General features: G+C 41.0%; 1 protein-coding gene across 1 annotated transcript in view; it reads right to left on the bottom strand.

Moving 5' to 3' along the window:
• The window catches only part of ADAMTS20 (ADAM metallopeptidase with thrombospondin type 1 motif 20), a 1,463,844-nt gene that overhangs the window by 77,228 nt on the left and 1,369,651 nt on the right, over nt 1–16,965 (bottom strand). Inside the window, exon 34 of the mRNA XM_078648053.1 lies at nt 3,069–3,163. Coding sequence (XP_078504179.1) covers nt 3,069–3,163 — 95 coding nt within the window. The remainder of the gene's footprint in view (nt 1–3,068; nt 3,164–16,965) is intronic.

The raw sequence follows: 16,965 nt of genomic DNA, 5'->3' as shown, positions 1-16,965 counted from the left end.
CCACATCTGCACATCAGAAAGGCTCTGCCTGAGCCTCTACACAAAGGGCTGCACAGCCCCAGTAGCTAGTCTGGAGCCAGGGTCCAGAAGGCACTTCACCTGTGCACTTTAAAGGACTACCTTTAGAAGCTTCACCCCAATTTAAAGTCAAAACTAGGTATAAATACTGGCCCTCAGACACCAACTCTTCAGTACACTTCTGGACCTGTGGAAACTCTACAAGGAAGAAGGAATGCTGTGCTGCTGAAAGGACGGTCAGTCTGTTGGCTACGGCTCAGAAGGACAGCAGCCCTGCTTTCCAGTCAGCATCAAAATAGAGGTTGTGGATGTTGGTAGGATGGGCCATCTCTGACTTGATTGGGGGCACAGCTGTTTCATACCTCACTGCACTAAGGACTTCACACTAGCCTATTGTGCCCCCAAACAGACTGGGACTAGGGCAGGGAGGCAGCAAACCTATGTAAGGGGGAAACCCAGAATACTCTCCTGCTTTAAAGTGGGCATCATTTATAAATATCGGACCCTCAGACCTACTCTTCATATCAATTCTGGACCTATGGAAGACTCAGAAGTAGTACTTGTCTGCTGCTCTCCTAAAAGAACTGCTGCTCTGCTACCCTGCATCTCTGCTGCCTAAGTGAGAAGGACTGGATCTCCACCTTGAACCCAGGACCATCAAAGTGACTCCAAGGACTTGTTGGCGGTCCACCTAATCAGAGCCTTAAGGAAAGAAAGTTTCCAACCATCCTGAACACAGCTCCTGAACTCGGCCTGCTGTGAGTCCTAGCCTTCCAAGTGGTGTCTCTCCAGTCATGGACCCTTGGAGTGGAGCTAAAGGTGCTCTGCCAAGCACGTTGTGGATTTCACCAGAACCAATGCAGTGCAACACAAACCTGATGAAGCCTAGCAACACCCAATTGGAACTGTTGCAGCTCGAAGTAGACTTGATGCAAGCCAGCATCACAACACTCACAGTTCTACATCAGCACCAGTGCAGCCTCGATGCAAGCCCACATCACAGCCCTCGCAGCTCCTCATCAGAACTGATACAGTGTGATGCAGTACCGACACAAGCAACATTTTGTATCCGGACTCAAGGTATAATCATCAATGGGCCTAACTTGGTACTTGTAACCATCCCACACTCCATTGGTGGTGCCTTAACTTGTTAATTTGTCCTGGTCCTGCGCAACCAAACATCCACATTTGGCACTATGTGCTTTTAAGCACTACTTTTACCCATACATCTAGAATTACCTATCTGCAATTCTACTAATTTGAATTTTGTCTTTTAGGTGTCATATAAATTATAAAAATGCATGCTATTTTTCTAAATTGGTTTGGGATTTCTCTTTTGCTGTGTTCTCACTTTATTATTGTTTAAGTGCTGAATAAATACTTTACACATTCCTCTAAGTTAAGCCTGACTGCTTTTGTGCCAAGCTACTAGAGGGTTAAGCACAGGTTAACTTAGTGGATCACCCTGACGAGGACTGTGTCTGTTGCCAGAGAAGGCTTACACCCTCCTCAACAAACAACAGGATATCTCACAATCATAATCTCAATATTCTCAATGTACTAAATAAGAAGATGGGATATGATGGGCTGAAATCTTTACAGTAGCTTGGTAAAAATAATGTGGAGTTTTGAGATAAACAGGAAAAAAAAAAGAACAGGACATCAGTGTTTAATTTGAACTGGTAGTTACAGGTACTTATTTTTTGGGCACTGGCACTTATTGTTTGGAACCAGGATCGAATATTTACCAAGTGCAAGAGAGCGTATAAAGCACAGATTGGAATGACAGTGGAAGATAAACACATAGGGAGAAAACAGTAACCTGTGAATGTGAGATGAAGGGGCAGGGAGCATCTGCTGGTTGAATAAAGAGGGAGGTGGTGGATTGAGGACTACCAGCCTTGGTATTCGGCGTGCCGATATTTAATTGCACTAGCTGCGGACTTCTGAGCAAACCTTTGGTCACCGGTACCCTTTGTTTTACAAATGAAAAAATGCAGGCCACACTTTATGCCCGGACGTCTACCTTATGATTCAACTTCTTGACCTCTTATAATCCAAATTAGTTTTCTTTTGAAAGGGTTGGCTCTATTAGAAATCTTCTTTGCACGATCTAAGAGCCATAGTGAGAAAGTTTAGGTTGAAATTGGGAACTAGTATTGCAAATCGACGAGCTCCAATATCTAACTCTTGAGACAGTGGGAGCTCTTCTTTTTTGGTAAAATTTGTAAATTGCAAGATGGGTTGTAGGAGTGCCTTTAAATACTTATCACTGTGATGAAGTAGTGGATAGATTAATTGAACTGATTGGGTAATAGTGATGAGTTTAACGTTGTTCTGGTGTTTGTGAAAAGTCAGTGCACACAGATAAAGGATATCGGGAAATATTGATACTGTTCCAAAAACCATGAAGTCTTGTTGCTTTATTGTTGATGGAATGCTAGGTGGAGACTAAGTAGACCGATATGTCAACAAAAGTAGCTATATGTTACCATGTCAAGATGATAAAATAAACAATGACTTACAACAGTCAATGTCTTTGGATCCCAATATAGTCCTTGTCACTCCTCCAGTTATTGGTAGATTTCCATCTCTATTAATACATTTAAGTATTATCCTGTGTGAAACTGGGGGAGTATATGTGTTTTCAGAGTTGTGGCAGGATGCAAACATGATCCTTCCCGAAACGTTATATCAGTGCTAAGTTGATAAATACTGTGGCCACATTGAAATAAAAAAATCTCCCAGTATATATTTTAGCTACAAAAAAAACATCAGTTGTGTATTACCTGGATGTTTCATTACTGGATATGGTTAAAGTGATACATGTTATACATTGCTTCCGGTGATAAATGCTTTGGCACAAAAGCACACATTTGCCCTTATTGGTCTACCAGTATTCGTGCAGTATCCTAAGTACCACATGGATCTATAACAGCCACACAGGACAAACAGTTTGAGTGTCAGACTGATGTTGTTAATGCAAGCATCTCAGGCAATTTGTAAAATGCTAAGTATGGCTATAATTCATACATATAGCCTTAGCCTACCTTGATATCTTGACCTTTGAGATTCAGAAGAAATTCCCCGTCCTTCCTTATGTTTTTCTTTATCTGTAGTTCTTTGCAACTGGCAAAGATTTCACCTTTGCAGGAAATACAAGAAAAATAATTGCCAGTCAAGAACAGCACATTACAAAGGAAGGACAATACCATAGTTTGCATTAAACACTTTTGAGTGGCAAAGTACAATATGGTGTTACAATACTGTGCTAGTGGAAGACCATTCAAGTAGGGATTCAAGTAGGACTTCACAAAATTGCATGAAAATGTTACACTCTTACTCATTTAGAGCAAACTGTGAGTATCTTGTGTGACTTTTTTTAGTTGAGTGCAGACTTCATAGAACAAAAGAGTCAAGGAATACCAGCGGAGACTGGGTTCAGCACAGAATTTCTATTAGTGGGACGTTTTCTGCAAAAAGAAGCCTCCTGAAAGCAAATAATTATCAAAAATTGCGAAATGCAACATTTGTCAAGATTTTACTAATATTACCTAATACAAAATCCAAAAATAAAATGAATTTTGGTGGCATCATTAAAATTTCGCTAATGCCTATTCACACATGTAGGCAATAACATGTATGATTAGGTTGGACCACAGGCAGCAGTAGTTCCCGCTCCTGAAGGCTTTTAAAATCAGGAGTGTTATCCAGGGGCAGCTCCTACGCAAAGGCTTAGGTGGAGGAGATTCGCCCCACTGCTCTCAGTGCAAGAAAAAGGAAAAATAAAATGATAATAACATTGTTATTATCATTTTATTTTTCGCAGCTATGGGGCTGGGTTAGGGCAGGGCTCGTGTCAAAGCCTGGGAGGAGGAGTGGTTTGTGCCCAATAGGTGCGCATGATCATTTGTCTGACCATCTTGGGCCAGCCAAACAGTCATGCACACTTAGCATGTTCTCCACCTGGGCTGTAATACACCGCCTGGGTGGAGAACATGCACAGGCTCCCAACCCCTATCTGAGCGCTGAACCACTGTGCTCAGACCAATCGAAACACTGCACTGCAGCATCGTGAGTGGCCTGTGCACCTCCTGCTTGCAGGACTTGCCAGTAAGAGAAGCAATGACGGAGGAGAAACAGCAGGCATGAGGAGGTAAGTGTTTTTTTTTATTCTGTTCCCCCAATCCTCACCAACCTGTTCCCTGCCAGCTGCCATTGGTGTTATCAAGAGAAACAAAGTGAATGATAGATATTTGAAAACATGTCAGCATCGTAGGAGGTTCAATGGTTTATTCATTGATTTAAAAAAGAGACATCTTATGATGGAGAAAAAAAGAGGGTTGGTTGAAAAAAACTATTAAAAACCAAAAGGGATAGCATGATAACAAAACGTTTGAACAATCTAACAGCATATGTCAATAGGACGAAATCTCATATATATTCATGTGGTGTTTTATGAGAGGGTCTGAAGATTTGTGCGCTGTGGGGCATTGTTTTAGGCAGATGGAAGAAACAATTATGCAAATTCTACACCACCTGAATTTAGTTACTGTTCAGTTGCAAGTAACTGGTTTCTCTTTGCAAATGCAAACACAATTCCAAAAGGGTAAATTGTCATGGTGGCAGTGTGGGGAAGGATGGTCTCTGGAAAACAGGAGTTGACAATGGGAGAACTTGGCGCAGACATTGTACTATTAGTAAAAATAAGTGAAGAGATCTTTACAGTATGACGTTGCAAGTGAAAGGTAAAAACAGAAGGTCAACCTTTGGAGTACAGAGGCAGAAAGGAGTTGGATCTTTCATGGAAGCTGGCTCATACCAGGCCTGAGTCAACAGTAGCTAAATTGTGTGGATAAAATATTTACAAAGCGCACTATCACTCCAAAGGAGCATCTTGGTGCTGTGCGGAGGGGAGGAAAAGAACGCAAGACTGCTGCAGACAAATGCAGGATCAGGTAAGCAAGATGCACAGGGAATCTGGTGCTGCAAAGATCCACGTTGCCAGCAATTTCCTAAAGGCGGAGTCTGAATGTGTGAGTCTGAGATGGCCAAGAAGCAAGTTTCAGGCTTTTGCTCCGAGGACAGCTACAGATTTCACACCTAAAAGGAGGAGGTGTGTCACTGGAACAGACAGTTAGTAACCCAAACAGATAACACTATGTCACTAACCTGTCTTCTTCTAGCCCGCAGGGACCACAGCTTGAAGAGAGACCTCCCAATTCCCTTAAATGCCAACCCTCTCAGTGATTCGAACGCACTTGAGAAGAATCGCAATCCGGGGAAAAGGGAAGGGATAGAATAAAGGAAATATGTTGTCGATGGGGCACCCTTCTAGGTTTGGTCTCGAGTCTTCTGAGTTCAGCACAGCTAAGAAAATAAAGGACACCGTTACTCGGTTTGAAGGCGGAGCCAGACAAATACAGAAAGGTGAGGTAGGGGGTACTCACTAATTGCCCCACTGCGTTGGATGCCGGGACCTCAGTGAAGAAATGTATCCGTCGTGTTGAACGCCTATAACAATCCTCAGGCTGTTACAGCACATGACCTATAGAAAGTCTTTAGTTACGGCGTGTCTGAAAGCGAATATATGCCCCACAATGCAGGCTTAGTTTCATGTGGCCCGATAATGTATTTCGGGGTAAGTTAAATGACCCAAGTCAGGGAAAAATCAACAAGGGAACTGTAGGTAAAGCACGGCCGTGCGAGTCTAGTTCTTACCTCCGAATATGAAGCGGGAAGGAAAGTGTCCGCGGGTTCAGCTGCGGCGGCGTCCAAAGCGGGAAGGAAAGCGTCCGCGGGTTCAGCTGCGGCGGTATCCAAAGCGGGAAGGAAAGCGTCCGCGGTCTCAGCTGCGGCGGTGTCCACAGCGGGAAGGAAAGCGTCCGCGGTCTCAGCTGCGGCGTAGGAGTAAACTGTGGTTGGGTTCAGGCCAGGAATCAGGAACGATTGACAAGCGCCGCGCACTTCCTGGGAGGCGCTTAAATACCCTGTCTCGATTGCCGGTTCCGGACTGCCTGAGCCCAGGGTGTTCTGGGAGTTGTAGTGCTGCTGCGACCCTGAAGCCCCGCCCTCTGCCTGATGTCCAGAATCGCTACAGGTGTTAGGAGGTTTGCTGATGAAGATCTGAAGATCTGAGCAGACGGGAAGTGACGTAAGTAGGGAACCTGGCCGCTATGTATTTGGGACCTGATGCAATGGTCACTCTGAAAGTGATAAGCAAAATCTTAAGGTATACCCTTTTATGAATTGGCAGCCAATGTAGAACCTTGAGGGCTGCTGATGCTGAAGACTGGCGGGGTAGCTTTAAGCACCAGACGTGCTGCAGCATGTTGTACTGTCTGCAGTTTTTTTTAATTGTCTTATTGGTCCCTGCATACAGGCTATCGCAAAAATCCAATCTCGTAGTAATGAGAGCTATGGCAAATGTTTTTCTTGCCATATACTGTATCAAGTTAAAAATCCTTTTTAAGGTTTTAACAAACTGGAAACACTTCCAAGTCACCCCTTGCACTTGAGGGTGAAAGGAAAGTTATGTATCAAATTGTATACCTAGAATATTCACCACTTCCACTGTGTCCAATGGAGGGGAAATATCTTTTGGTCACCATAATCTCGTGGTAAAATAATGTGCCTTTCCTAATAGCATGATCTCAGTTTTTCAGTATTACATTTAAGGTGATTGAATTGCACCCAGGGGATGGATTCTGTAAGACATAATTGAAACTGCTCCTCTGCAATAGTGGAAATCTGGTCAAGCACTAGGTTCAACTGCGCATCATCAGCATATGAGGTGGTTTCAATGTTGAAGGAGGATATCAATTCTATAAGGAGGGCCATTTATACATTGAAAAGAACCGGGCTGAGGGCGGATCCCTGTGGAACGGCAGATTTCTGTGTCTTTTTAGTGGCCAAGAATAACCACTTGCCTATGGTAGGTAATGAAAGACTTCAGCCAGGTCAAGGCTAGGTGGGTAATACCGTAAGTCTTCAGACGATGTACTAAGATATCATGGGAGATGGTATTAAATGCAGCTGATAGATCTAATAGAATTAGTACTGGTTTTTCCCAACGTACAAAGCAAATTTGAGGGTCTCTGTAATTACTAGCAGTGCAGATTCAGTGGAATGGTAGGTTGAAACTGACACGGGTGCAGAATATTGGCCTCATCTAGGAAGGTGGTCAGTTGGCTATTGACCAATTTCTCCGCAATCTTACTTAGGCAAGATAACAAAGATGAGCCAGAAGGTTGGAGAGAGTGGTAGGGTCCATTAGTTGATTTTTTTGAAGGGGTTTTCAGCAGCAATTTTCCAATCAGTAGGAATTTCAGCAGCTAAAAGGTAGGAATGAGTTATATAATTGATACCCAGATAAATGATATCTATTATAGCATGTAGCACTTCCGGAGGGCATGCGTCAAAGGGTGATCCAGACTTGCAGGAGAGGATGGCTTGGCTTGACTGATCTAAGCTGATGGTAAGGAAAGTCTGAAGATTAGGACCAGCCTTGGTCGGGGGGCACTGATAATATATCTGTGGGGAGGGCATATACCATGTTAAAATCTAGTTGTAACTTTTGAATTTTTTTTTAAAAAGTGGCAATATTGTTACACAATGTTTGTGAAGGGGAAAGTATTGGTTTATTTTAGGATGAGTAAATGATTTCACAATTTTAAAAATAACATTTTGGTCTGATTCTGCTGTTAATAGGTTCGTATCATAAGCTTTTTTTTCAACTATGATTTGTTTTTGATAGGCTTTCAGAGGTATTCTGAACTTGGTTAATTTGTTTGCCATGTTCGCTCTAGTTCTCTACAAAAAAGATGTAAGTCAGCTAGCTTCTGGGTATACCAAGAAGATGATACTTTAGTGATTGGTATCTTTTTCAGAGGAATAGGGCGTGCAAATATATTGCTGAGTGTGGTCATCCAAGAGTTAAAGCTCTGGGTCTCTAGGGCTGTGTTGTCTGATAAAGTAGGTCTAAGCCCCAATGCACAATTAGTTAGATCAGGGTATTTTAGCATATTACCCCATTTGCAAACTGTCCTAGGGGCACTAGTGGTGAGGGCAATTGAGGGATTAGTAGGAGGCCATATAATTCCAAACTGAATAAATTTATGATCTGACCAAGGTAGCATAATCGGGGGAATAATAGTTATAGAGCCTAAGTGTGAGAAAGTCCCATCTAGGATATGTCCGGCGCAGTGTGTTGGGGAACAAACACTATGTTCTAGACCCAGATTATCAATGGTGTCCAAGAGGTTTCTAACTCCCGGTTCATTTCTGTCAACCACTAGAAAGCTGGCCTACGAGATGGCCGCTCTTCGGGTCACCATATCTCCCACAAGAGAGTGGGCGCAAAGTACACCGTGACTGGAGTACCGGTAAGGGCGTCAGCTAGCGTATCTAACTGAACGGTTACAGCCATGTCTAGGATCTCAGAGAATGATAGGTCCCAAGATTGAACCGCTATGAGTTCAGTGGAATTTAAAAGCACATTCAAATTCAAACAGACATTAATCAAGATTCATTGAAAAGCTCAATTCCACCCAACATTACAGAAATCCATAAAACAGTCTGTATCCCAGTATATAACAATAAAGAGAGTCAGTAAAATCAGTAAATAAACACAATGTATCAGCAGCCAGGAGCTTATCTGCTTTCCACTTGTTTAGGCATCTCATTGCAATCATTGTCTTTTTCATGCTCTTCTCCCCCAACCATGCCTCTGGAAAGAGGAATATAGCAGGTGAATCATAAGTGAGTTAGGCAAGCGAGACAAACTGGTAAGGCTCGGAAGAGGCAGGAAAGCTTAGTGCTACATCCTCTCAGTATTGCAGACACATTCCCCTCGGACTATGAAGTATCCATCATGCCTACCTTTAAATTCAAGGGGTTGAAAATGCAGCAAGTCTTGAAAAAGCATTCCCATACCTCTCTCAAGCTCTTTAATGGCCACCATGCCCCTTGAATTTGGAAGCCTAATTTTCTGAGAACTCCACTTCTCTTTGGAATAGGATCATTGAGGTTCTGATGGTGTTTTTTTACTTGATGTCGATGTTGATATCACAGGAATAGAGATCCAGTAGCCAAAGATAGGCAGGAGTAAAAGTGCCAAAGATGGGTAGGAGTAAAAGTATCACTTGATGTTCCAGAAAGTCATTATGGCATACAACTTATAACTTTAAAATCCTCACAAAATAATGTCTGTAGAAGCAACAGTCAGTGAGAGTGGACAGATCAGTGATGATACTGGGACTAACTTATTATTTTAAAAGTCTCTGAAAGTAACAGCCATGAAAACAAGGAATGGTCAGTGACTCGGGACAGATCAGTAATGATATGGACCTTTTGAAGAGCTGGCGATACACTCTGTAGTATTTGACACAACAATGATCTGTCTCCTTAAAGTTTATTTTTTTCTTTTTCCCAGAGTTTGATATAGCGCAAACTTGACCCGAAGGTATCAGGTATCAGAGCCCCTTACAGAGCACCAGTTGCTTTACATGACGACATATTCATTTTTGTTAGGCACGGGGAGATTAACAGCCTGATTCATCATTCTCCCGTTTTGCGAGCCCCTAATAGCGATTCATAACGAATCGCTATTAAGGACTTGCAAAACGGGATTCATTTAGGAATTGCATAAAGAAATGCGATTCCTACACATTCCTTATTTGCGATTAGCTAATTGCTAATCGCTAATAAGGAATAACTCCCCATGCATTCCTATAGGCCTACAAGGTCAGTCCATGTAAGTTGTTAGGCTCTCGAAGAAGGTCGAGCACTTTCTATTATTCAGTATGGACAGTTTTAAGCTCAGTTTAAGGAAGTGGGCAAAAATAGATAAAGTGTTATCTAGTGGACCATAAAGATGGGATTAGATGAATAACTAGGCTCTGGAGGAAAAATGTGGAAGACATACCACCAGGGCCAATATTCAACTCACGTTAAGTAGAACATGAAATGTATGCAACAGACAGGCTTAGTTTGAGGCTCTATCAGCTCTCATCCTTGGGAACATTCATTGAGTCACAACCAGCAGTTAATTCAGGTTAAGAAAATAAGGAAAGGCAGCAGAATGTAGAAAGTCTCTTGGCTCAAAGGTTCTGTTCCCTCAAAGTTTCTTTGGGATGCTTAAAGGAGACAATGATAAGGCCGATTGGGTTTCAATTTCACTTTTGGGCAATTCCAGTCAAGGTGTCATGAGCCCCACAGAACAGGAGATGAGTTGGCCTAACGGCTAGGGTAGTCAACCTCAAAGCTGGGGAACCTGGTGTGAGTCTCGGCAAGGACGCGCAACATCCTGTGATGCTGGGCTAATCACTTACCGCCTGATTCATCAAGCTAAATTGCACTCGCAAAGGGCAAGATTCTCCGAATCTTGCCTTTTGCGAGTGCAATTTTTGCATTTGGGATTCATCATCCCAAATGCTAAATTCGCTATTTAAGAATATTTTCCTTATTTGCGATTAGCTAATTGCTAATCGCTAATAGGCCCATAGGAATGCATGGGGAGTTATTCCTTATTTGCGATTAGCAATTAGCTAATCGCAAATAAGGATGCGATTTCAAGGGTGCAGGGGTGTCCAAAGGACACCCTGTAGCACCCCTGAAATGTAATCTACATTGGTGTTGCGCACACACAGGTCCAAAGGACATGTGTGTGTGTAACATGCAACTTAGAAAAATGCATTTAAATGCATTTTTCTATGTTTTTGCTATTTACCGAGAGGTCTGACCTCTCGGTAAATAGCGGCCCAAAATTGCAATTTCGCAATTTTAAAATGCTTCATGAATTGCATTTAAGGAATCTCAAATAGAGATTCCTTAAATTCAATTCTTCGCAAATGTGCGAATTCTTAAATAGCGAATTTTGCATTTGGGATGATGAATCCCAAATGCAAAAATTGCACTCGCAAAAGGCAAGATTCTGAGAATCTTGTCCTTTGCGAGTGCAATTTAGCTTGATGAATCAGGCGGTAAGTGATTAGCCCAGCATCACAGGATGTTGCGCGTCCTTGCCATTCCCCATGCGTCGAGAACTAAACCAGCGACTACACGCCTCAACACTAATCCAATACCACAAACACCAACGAATACCAAGAGGATTAAGGCTTGGGATCAAACCCCTTCTCTTTCATTTACAACACAATAAAGCATTCATGGATAGATGGTATGCGGTGCTAAATAAATGCTCTCTAGATCTTATCCTTCTCATTGTAGAAGAGCTATCAAAATCAATCAAAGAACTAGAAGAAGAAATTTTTAACATCCAAAGAGATTTATCTAAAAGAATGGAAGCAGAAGAATGGATGAACAGTTTGGAAACAATCAATAACAAATTAATAAGCTACGAGAATGATCTTCAAGAACGAAAATTAAGAAAATTCAAACGCGACACCATAGACTACCGTTTGAATGAAGTGTACACGTGGGCAGAAATGTATGCCCAATGTCGCCCGACTACAAAAAAACAACAATTCACATCATCAGAAGAAAGTGTGGTTTCGGATGGAGATTTACCAGCAACAAGAGCGCCTATACAAAGTAAGGAAACACCTGCAACCTCCAGCGATCAACAAACAGTACCATTAAATCAACGAGCAGAGTCACCAGCGGAATCTTTTTTAGCCTCAGGTCAACAATCCACACGACCACCAGATCAAACAGCAAAAACAAGTGGAAACGTACAAGAACCAGGCAAGGACAAACAAAAAGAAAAGACCAAACCCAACCTACGGAGCACGAGAACATAATTATCAACATTTCGTCCACTCAATTGACTCAACAACAAATGAAAGTGCTCAATAAAGGAACATCGTTTGTCCCTACATATCATTCCAACCTGGCGGAAACAGAGATTGCAGTTTACAAATTCATCAGAAACATCAGATTGAGACATTTTTTTGCCAATATTGTGGTAGATACAAATCAATCGGAACCTAAAGAATATTTGGAATTCAAACCCAAAAGCACATTTATAGCCCCTACATCTCACAAAACCATTGATTTATTTGAAAAACTTGTACTTCTAGACCTACAAAAGTTGGATTTCTCAAACAATAAGCAATCTAATTTCTCTAAACAAGAAAGGAAAATACTGCAACAACTGGCCAATAAGAAGAATTTAACCTTCCAGAGAGCTGATAAAGGGGGAGCCCTTATCATAATGGACACCGAACACTACACTAAAAAGGTTAAAGAACATCTTGCTGATTAAACTACGTACATTCTCCTTGATAAGGATCCCACTCAGGAAATACTCACTACGCTACAAGGCATTTTACAACACGCACGTACAATGGATTGGATATCCAGTAAAACTGAACAATATCTAACAAAACAGAATCCCAAGCGTCCTTATATATATATGTTACCCAAGGTACATAAGAACCTATATGACCCTCCTTTCAGACCGATAGTTTCGGGAATCGGATCACTGTTTGAACCATTGGGTAAATATATAGACTTGTTTCTACAACAATTTGTTACACGGTGGAAACTAACATCAAAGACACCACGGATTTTTTTAATCACATGAATAGTCTCGACACAAACGACAGCCATCAATGGATAATGTGCACTATAGACGTCACCGCCTTGTACACATCTATTCCACTAAAAGAAGGCATCGAAACAACAGAATGGGCTTTATTACAGTTAGAGAATCTCAGAGAGAATAAAGTGTTAGTGCTAAAACTATTAACATTCTGTTTACAACACAGTTACTTCAGATTCGAAGAAGAGTTTTATTTGCAAATTAGTGGAACAAGCATGGGATTTGGGGGAGCCCCAACATATGCAAAAAATTTTATGGCGCAGTTCGAGGAACAACACATTTTTACTAACAACAAATGGCAGAAGGATTTGATTATGTTTCGTCGCTTTATTGATGACATTTTCCTGATATGGAAAGGTTCCCGTGAAACACTTGAACAGAATATGAAGGAACTGAACGATAAAAATCCCAGAATCAAATTTACGCACTCAATAAACAGTGAAGAAATATCATTTCTTAACGTAAAGATCACAAAAAAGGAATCTAGAATACAAACCCAAACATTTGTGAAAACCACGGACCGAAATAATACTCTACTGTATCAGAGTTTTCATTCCCCAAAATTGATTGAGAATTTACCCTTTTCAAAAATGCTGAGAAGCAAAAGGATCTGTTCTACAATTGAAACACATGAAGCAGATTTAAGGAGAATGAAGAAAAGATTCAGAGATAGAGGCTATCCAGGAAAAAGCATATAGAAAGCAGAAGCACGAGTTAAAGACATCAATTGTGAAACACTACTGAAGAGTAAAATGAAACCCACTCTAACTACACACACTGTATTTGTCTCTAAACTCTCCACCAAAGTTATTAACATAAGGGAAATCATCTCAAAGAGATGGGAATTACTTCAAAATGATGAAGATTTCAATAACATTTTTCAAACTAAACCCATCTTTGCCTACACCAGAAGTCGGAACCTACAAGAATATCTCAAACAAACATCACTGCAAGAGAATGTCCAACATAAAGGAATGAGAAAATGCAATAACTGCATACACTGCAATAATGTAATGCAACAGAATTTTGTAACTCATCCTAGAACTGGAGACAAATTCACTTTGAAGTTCACAGCGGATTGCAACACCAACTTTGTAATCTACTGCATAAAATGTCCTTGCGGCCTTATGTACATAGGCAAGACAGAAAGAAAACTCAAAGTTAGAATAGGAGAACATAAAAGTATGATCCGCAATCAAAATACTAAATCGAATTTGGCTGCACATTAGATCACGCATAAACATAACATCTCTCAAGTACGGTTCATGGCCATTGAAAAAGTAGAAATTAGAGAAGGGTCAGACAGTCGCAAGATCTTATCCCAACGGGAAGTAATGTTAATTAAAAAGTTTCAGACAATGGAACCCCTGGGTTTAAGTGATACACTAGATCTGGGATATTTTCTGTAAAGACAACAATGATGCAATGATTCCATGTATGCTGTTCAGTACCATTTATTCTTGTCGTGCATGTTTACATCTAGATTGCTACAGTGATGTTGTAAATAGGAAATATTATTTTATTATTGTTTCAGGTGAACATGTTATCTCATTAAGGAAGGGTGCAACTGAGGCTCATACATAAGCGCAGTTCATAATTATTTAAATCCTTAGGCGTTTTTACCACATCTTTATCTGGTCAAGATTTATTTACGTTCAGACACAGGCACAGTTCCCTTCAGGACACCTTTATCACTAATTTTTGTCACCATCAGTTCAACACTTCAGCACATATCGTACACGGAAGCCTTTCCAGTTAGAATTTGCGTGATTTTATTATTAAGACACATCGTCCACTTGCATTACGCACAGTTTAACTCGCATTCCTCCATTGTGCATAGCGGTCGTTTACCAGTTAATAATGGCCGACGCATCAAACAGCTTGTATACGCTTCTTCCTACAACAGTAATTCATGGTCGGGTTTACTCTTTATAAACTCGCAAGAGTTTGGGCGGCTTTTCCAAGAAACCCGGAAGAGTGTTTGAAGGCGCTACTAATTTGGAATAGGTGAGCACCGTGAACTTAACATTTATCAAGTTTACAAGCTTTTTGAGCATTCGGGCTCACCTGGAGTAACTGATACATCTACATTTTATTTCGTTTTAGGTCAAGTTTGAGCCCCATGCGAACAAGGTACCTTTTTGATAATGCACTGCATGCTCATGTATTAAGGGATAGTAATTCACAACTTTTTTGGCGTTTAACCAGTTACTACAACCGCGAAGTTTACATTCATCATGTTTAAGATTTTTTGAGCACTCGGGCTCGCCCGCAGTATTTGACACACCTACTATTCATTTCGTTTTAGGTCAAGTTTGAGCTTCACGCGAACAAGGTACCTCTTTTATAATGCACTGCATGTTCACGCATTTAGGGATAGCAATTCACAACTTTTCGGCGTTTAACCAGTTACTACTACAATACCACTTTTATTTTTAGATTCTCAGTGTTCTCCGATCATTTTCATTATCTCAAATTTAGAGGACCTGAATACACCAAACACGTGAGTGTTTCGCTTGCCATTACAGTTTAAACACAGCAGCATTTAAACTTGTCGTCTGGCGTTAGACGATGTCCATTACATTCAGCAATACTAAGCACCCCTGAGCAAAGGTAGATCTCACCAGTATGGGTTTATTGTTCACAGTTGTAAACCTCATAAAGGAACTAGAGACATGAATAAAGAGGTAACAACAGTAGCATGCATTGTGCACTTTCAGTGCATTCAGTGGATATTGATAGTGTTGTTTGAGACAAGGATGTACTAATTTCTGACAGTTTAAAACAATGTATATAGTGCAGTCAGCAGACATCGATAGTGTTGTTTTTGAGATAAGGATGTATTAATCTCTGACTGTTTAAAATAATGTATATAAAAATCAAGGCCGAAGTATGGTGGTACACTTAATAGAGAAACAGTGGCCAATGCATATATATCTGCAGAATGAATTTAAAAATGATGCATTATTCATATATGTTCACCAATTTTTTTACAGAGGCCCCTGAAGAAGGGACATCGGTCCCGAAATGCATCGGGCCAACCGTCTCAACAATCGCCGAAAAATTTTCTTGACAGTTGTATGAATAACAATATCTATGCATATTTAAATGTAATGACGAAAATTACATTGGAATGTAACTAAAGATGTTTTGAACTAGAACAGTTATCAAAAGAAGAAGTTTCAAAGATATAAATTTTTTTGGGGGGAATAAACATGAAAATTTCATGAAAACTAACTCCATATGTATAAAGAAGAATTCTTTAAAATTAGAATAGGAGTGGATACAATTAGACAGCTGTGCCTTCTGTAGGGTTGTGATACTTTATCATATACCATTGCTCATAATTAGTACTCACATAGGGACAGGCAGCCCTATGGTACCAGAGAGCACGCTTTAGGAGAGAACCTTGTAAACATTCGATATAAAGATTTACAATTCAGATTTAAAAGGAGTGCCAGTGGCCGCCATCAATTTCTACCAAACTTGTTTCCATTGCCTGTAAAGTCAGAAAGCTTTAACTTGACCCGAGGCAAAGTGAAAACTACCCACACACAGTGTAAGTCAGGGTTAACTTCCAGAGCTTGTCCTGTGGGTGGGGCATTCAACATCAGGAAAATGTGTTGTCCCTTACAACCTGGTACAATACGCACAGATAGCCACACTAGAAGCAGAGATCTAAACACGAGACAGAGAACAATGCAGGGGCAGGGTATTGTTCTGTATGCGATGTTGATTAATATCCATCATGGTTGCTTCTAAGACCCTCTCATCATGACAGGTCTTTCCTATATAAAACTTAGTAAGTATTTCCTAATAGGTGACCGTTAGGATGGCAATGTCCTCTGCATTGTGAAGTTATGTACCCCTGCCTTTGGGTGCCCAACTGTGGGTATCTGGTATCCTAGTATTTGATTAGGGTCACAGTCTCATGCTAATCTACTGTGGGTGCAAAACTCTAGGACAGGCCATTGACACGAGTTAGGCTCTTCATCGGTCCTGTAACATGGAGAGGTGCACCAAGCATGCCTTCATCTGAGTAAATGTGGACTGCTGTCCCTGTAATGGGATTAGCACGAAGAGCTGTGGTGGTAACCTACTGTGTTTCAGGATTCATAAGCATAAAGTCAACAAGAAAAAGGAGAGGAAGCTGGGATGTGGATGAATAATGCATTGTCATGTAGTGTTCTGGGTGCTTAGATGGAAAGGGCCTGCTGTCTTGTTTTTTTGTTTTTACACTTGTTAGTCTGCAGTCTGATGGTGTCTTGGCTGTGGGTGTGCTGAGATCCAAATGAGATGGTGAGCTTGTCTGCAAGACAAGTGAGGGTGCTCGTCATCACAGCTTTTAAATTATACAATTGGTTTTGAAGATGGTATGGATTGCC

This window comes from Lissotriton helveticus, chromosome 1_1 (genome assembly GCF_964261635.1).
Source record: "Lissotriton helveticus chromosome 1_1, aLisHel1.1, whole genome shotgun sequence".
Lineage (NCBI taxonomy): Eukaryota > Metazoa > Chordata > Amphibia > Caudata > Salamandridae > Lissotriton > Lissotriton helveticus.
Note: the sequence above shows the minus strand (reverse complement) of the source record. Positions and strands in the feature narration are given on the sequence as shown.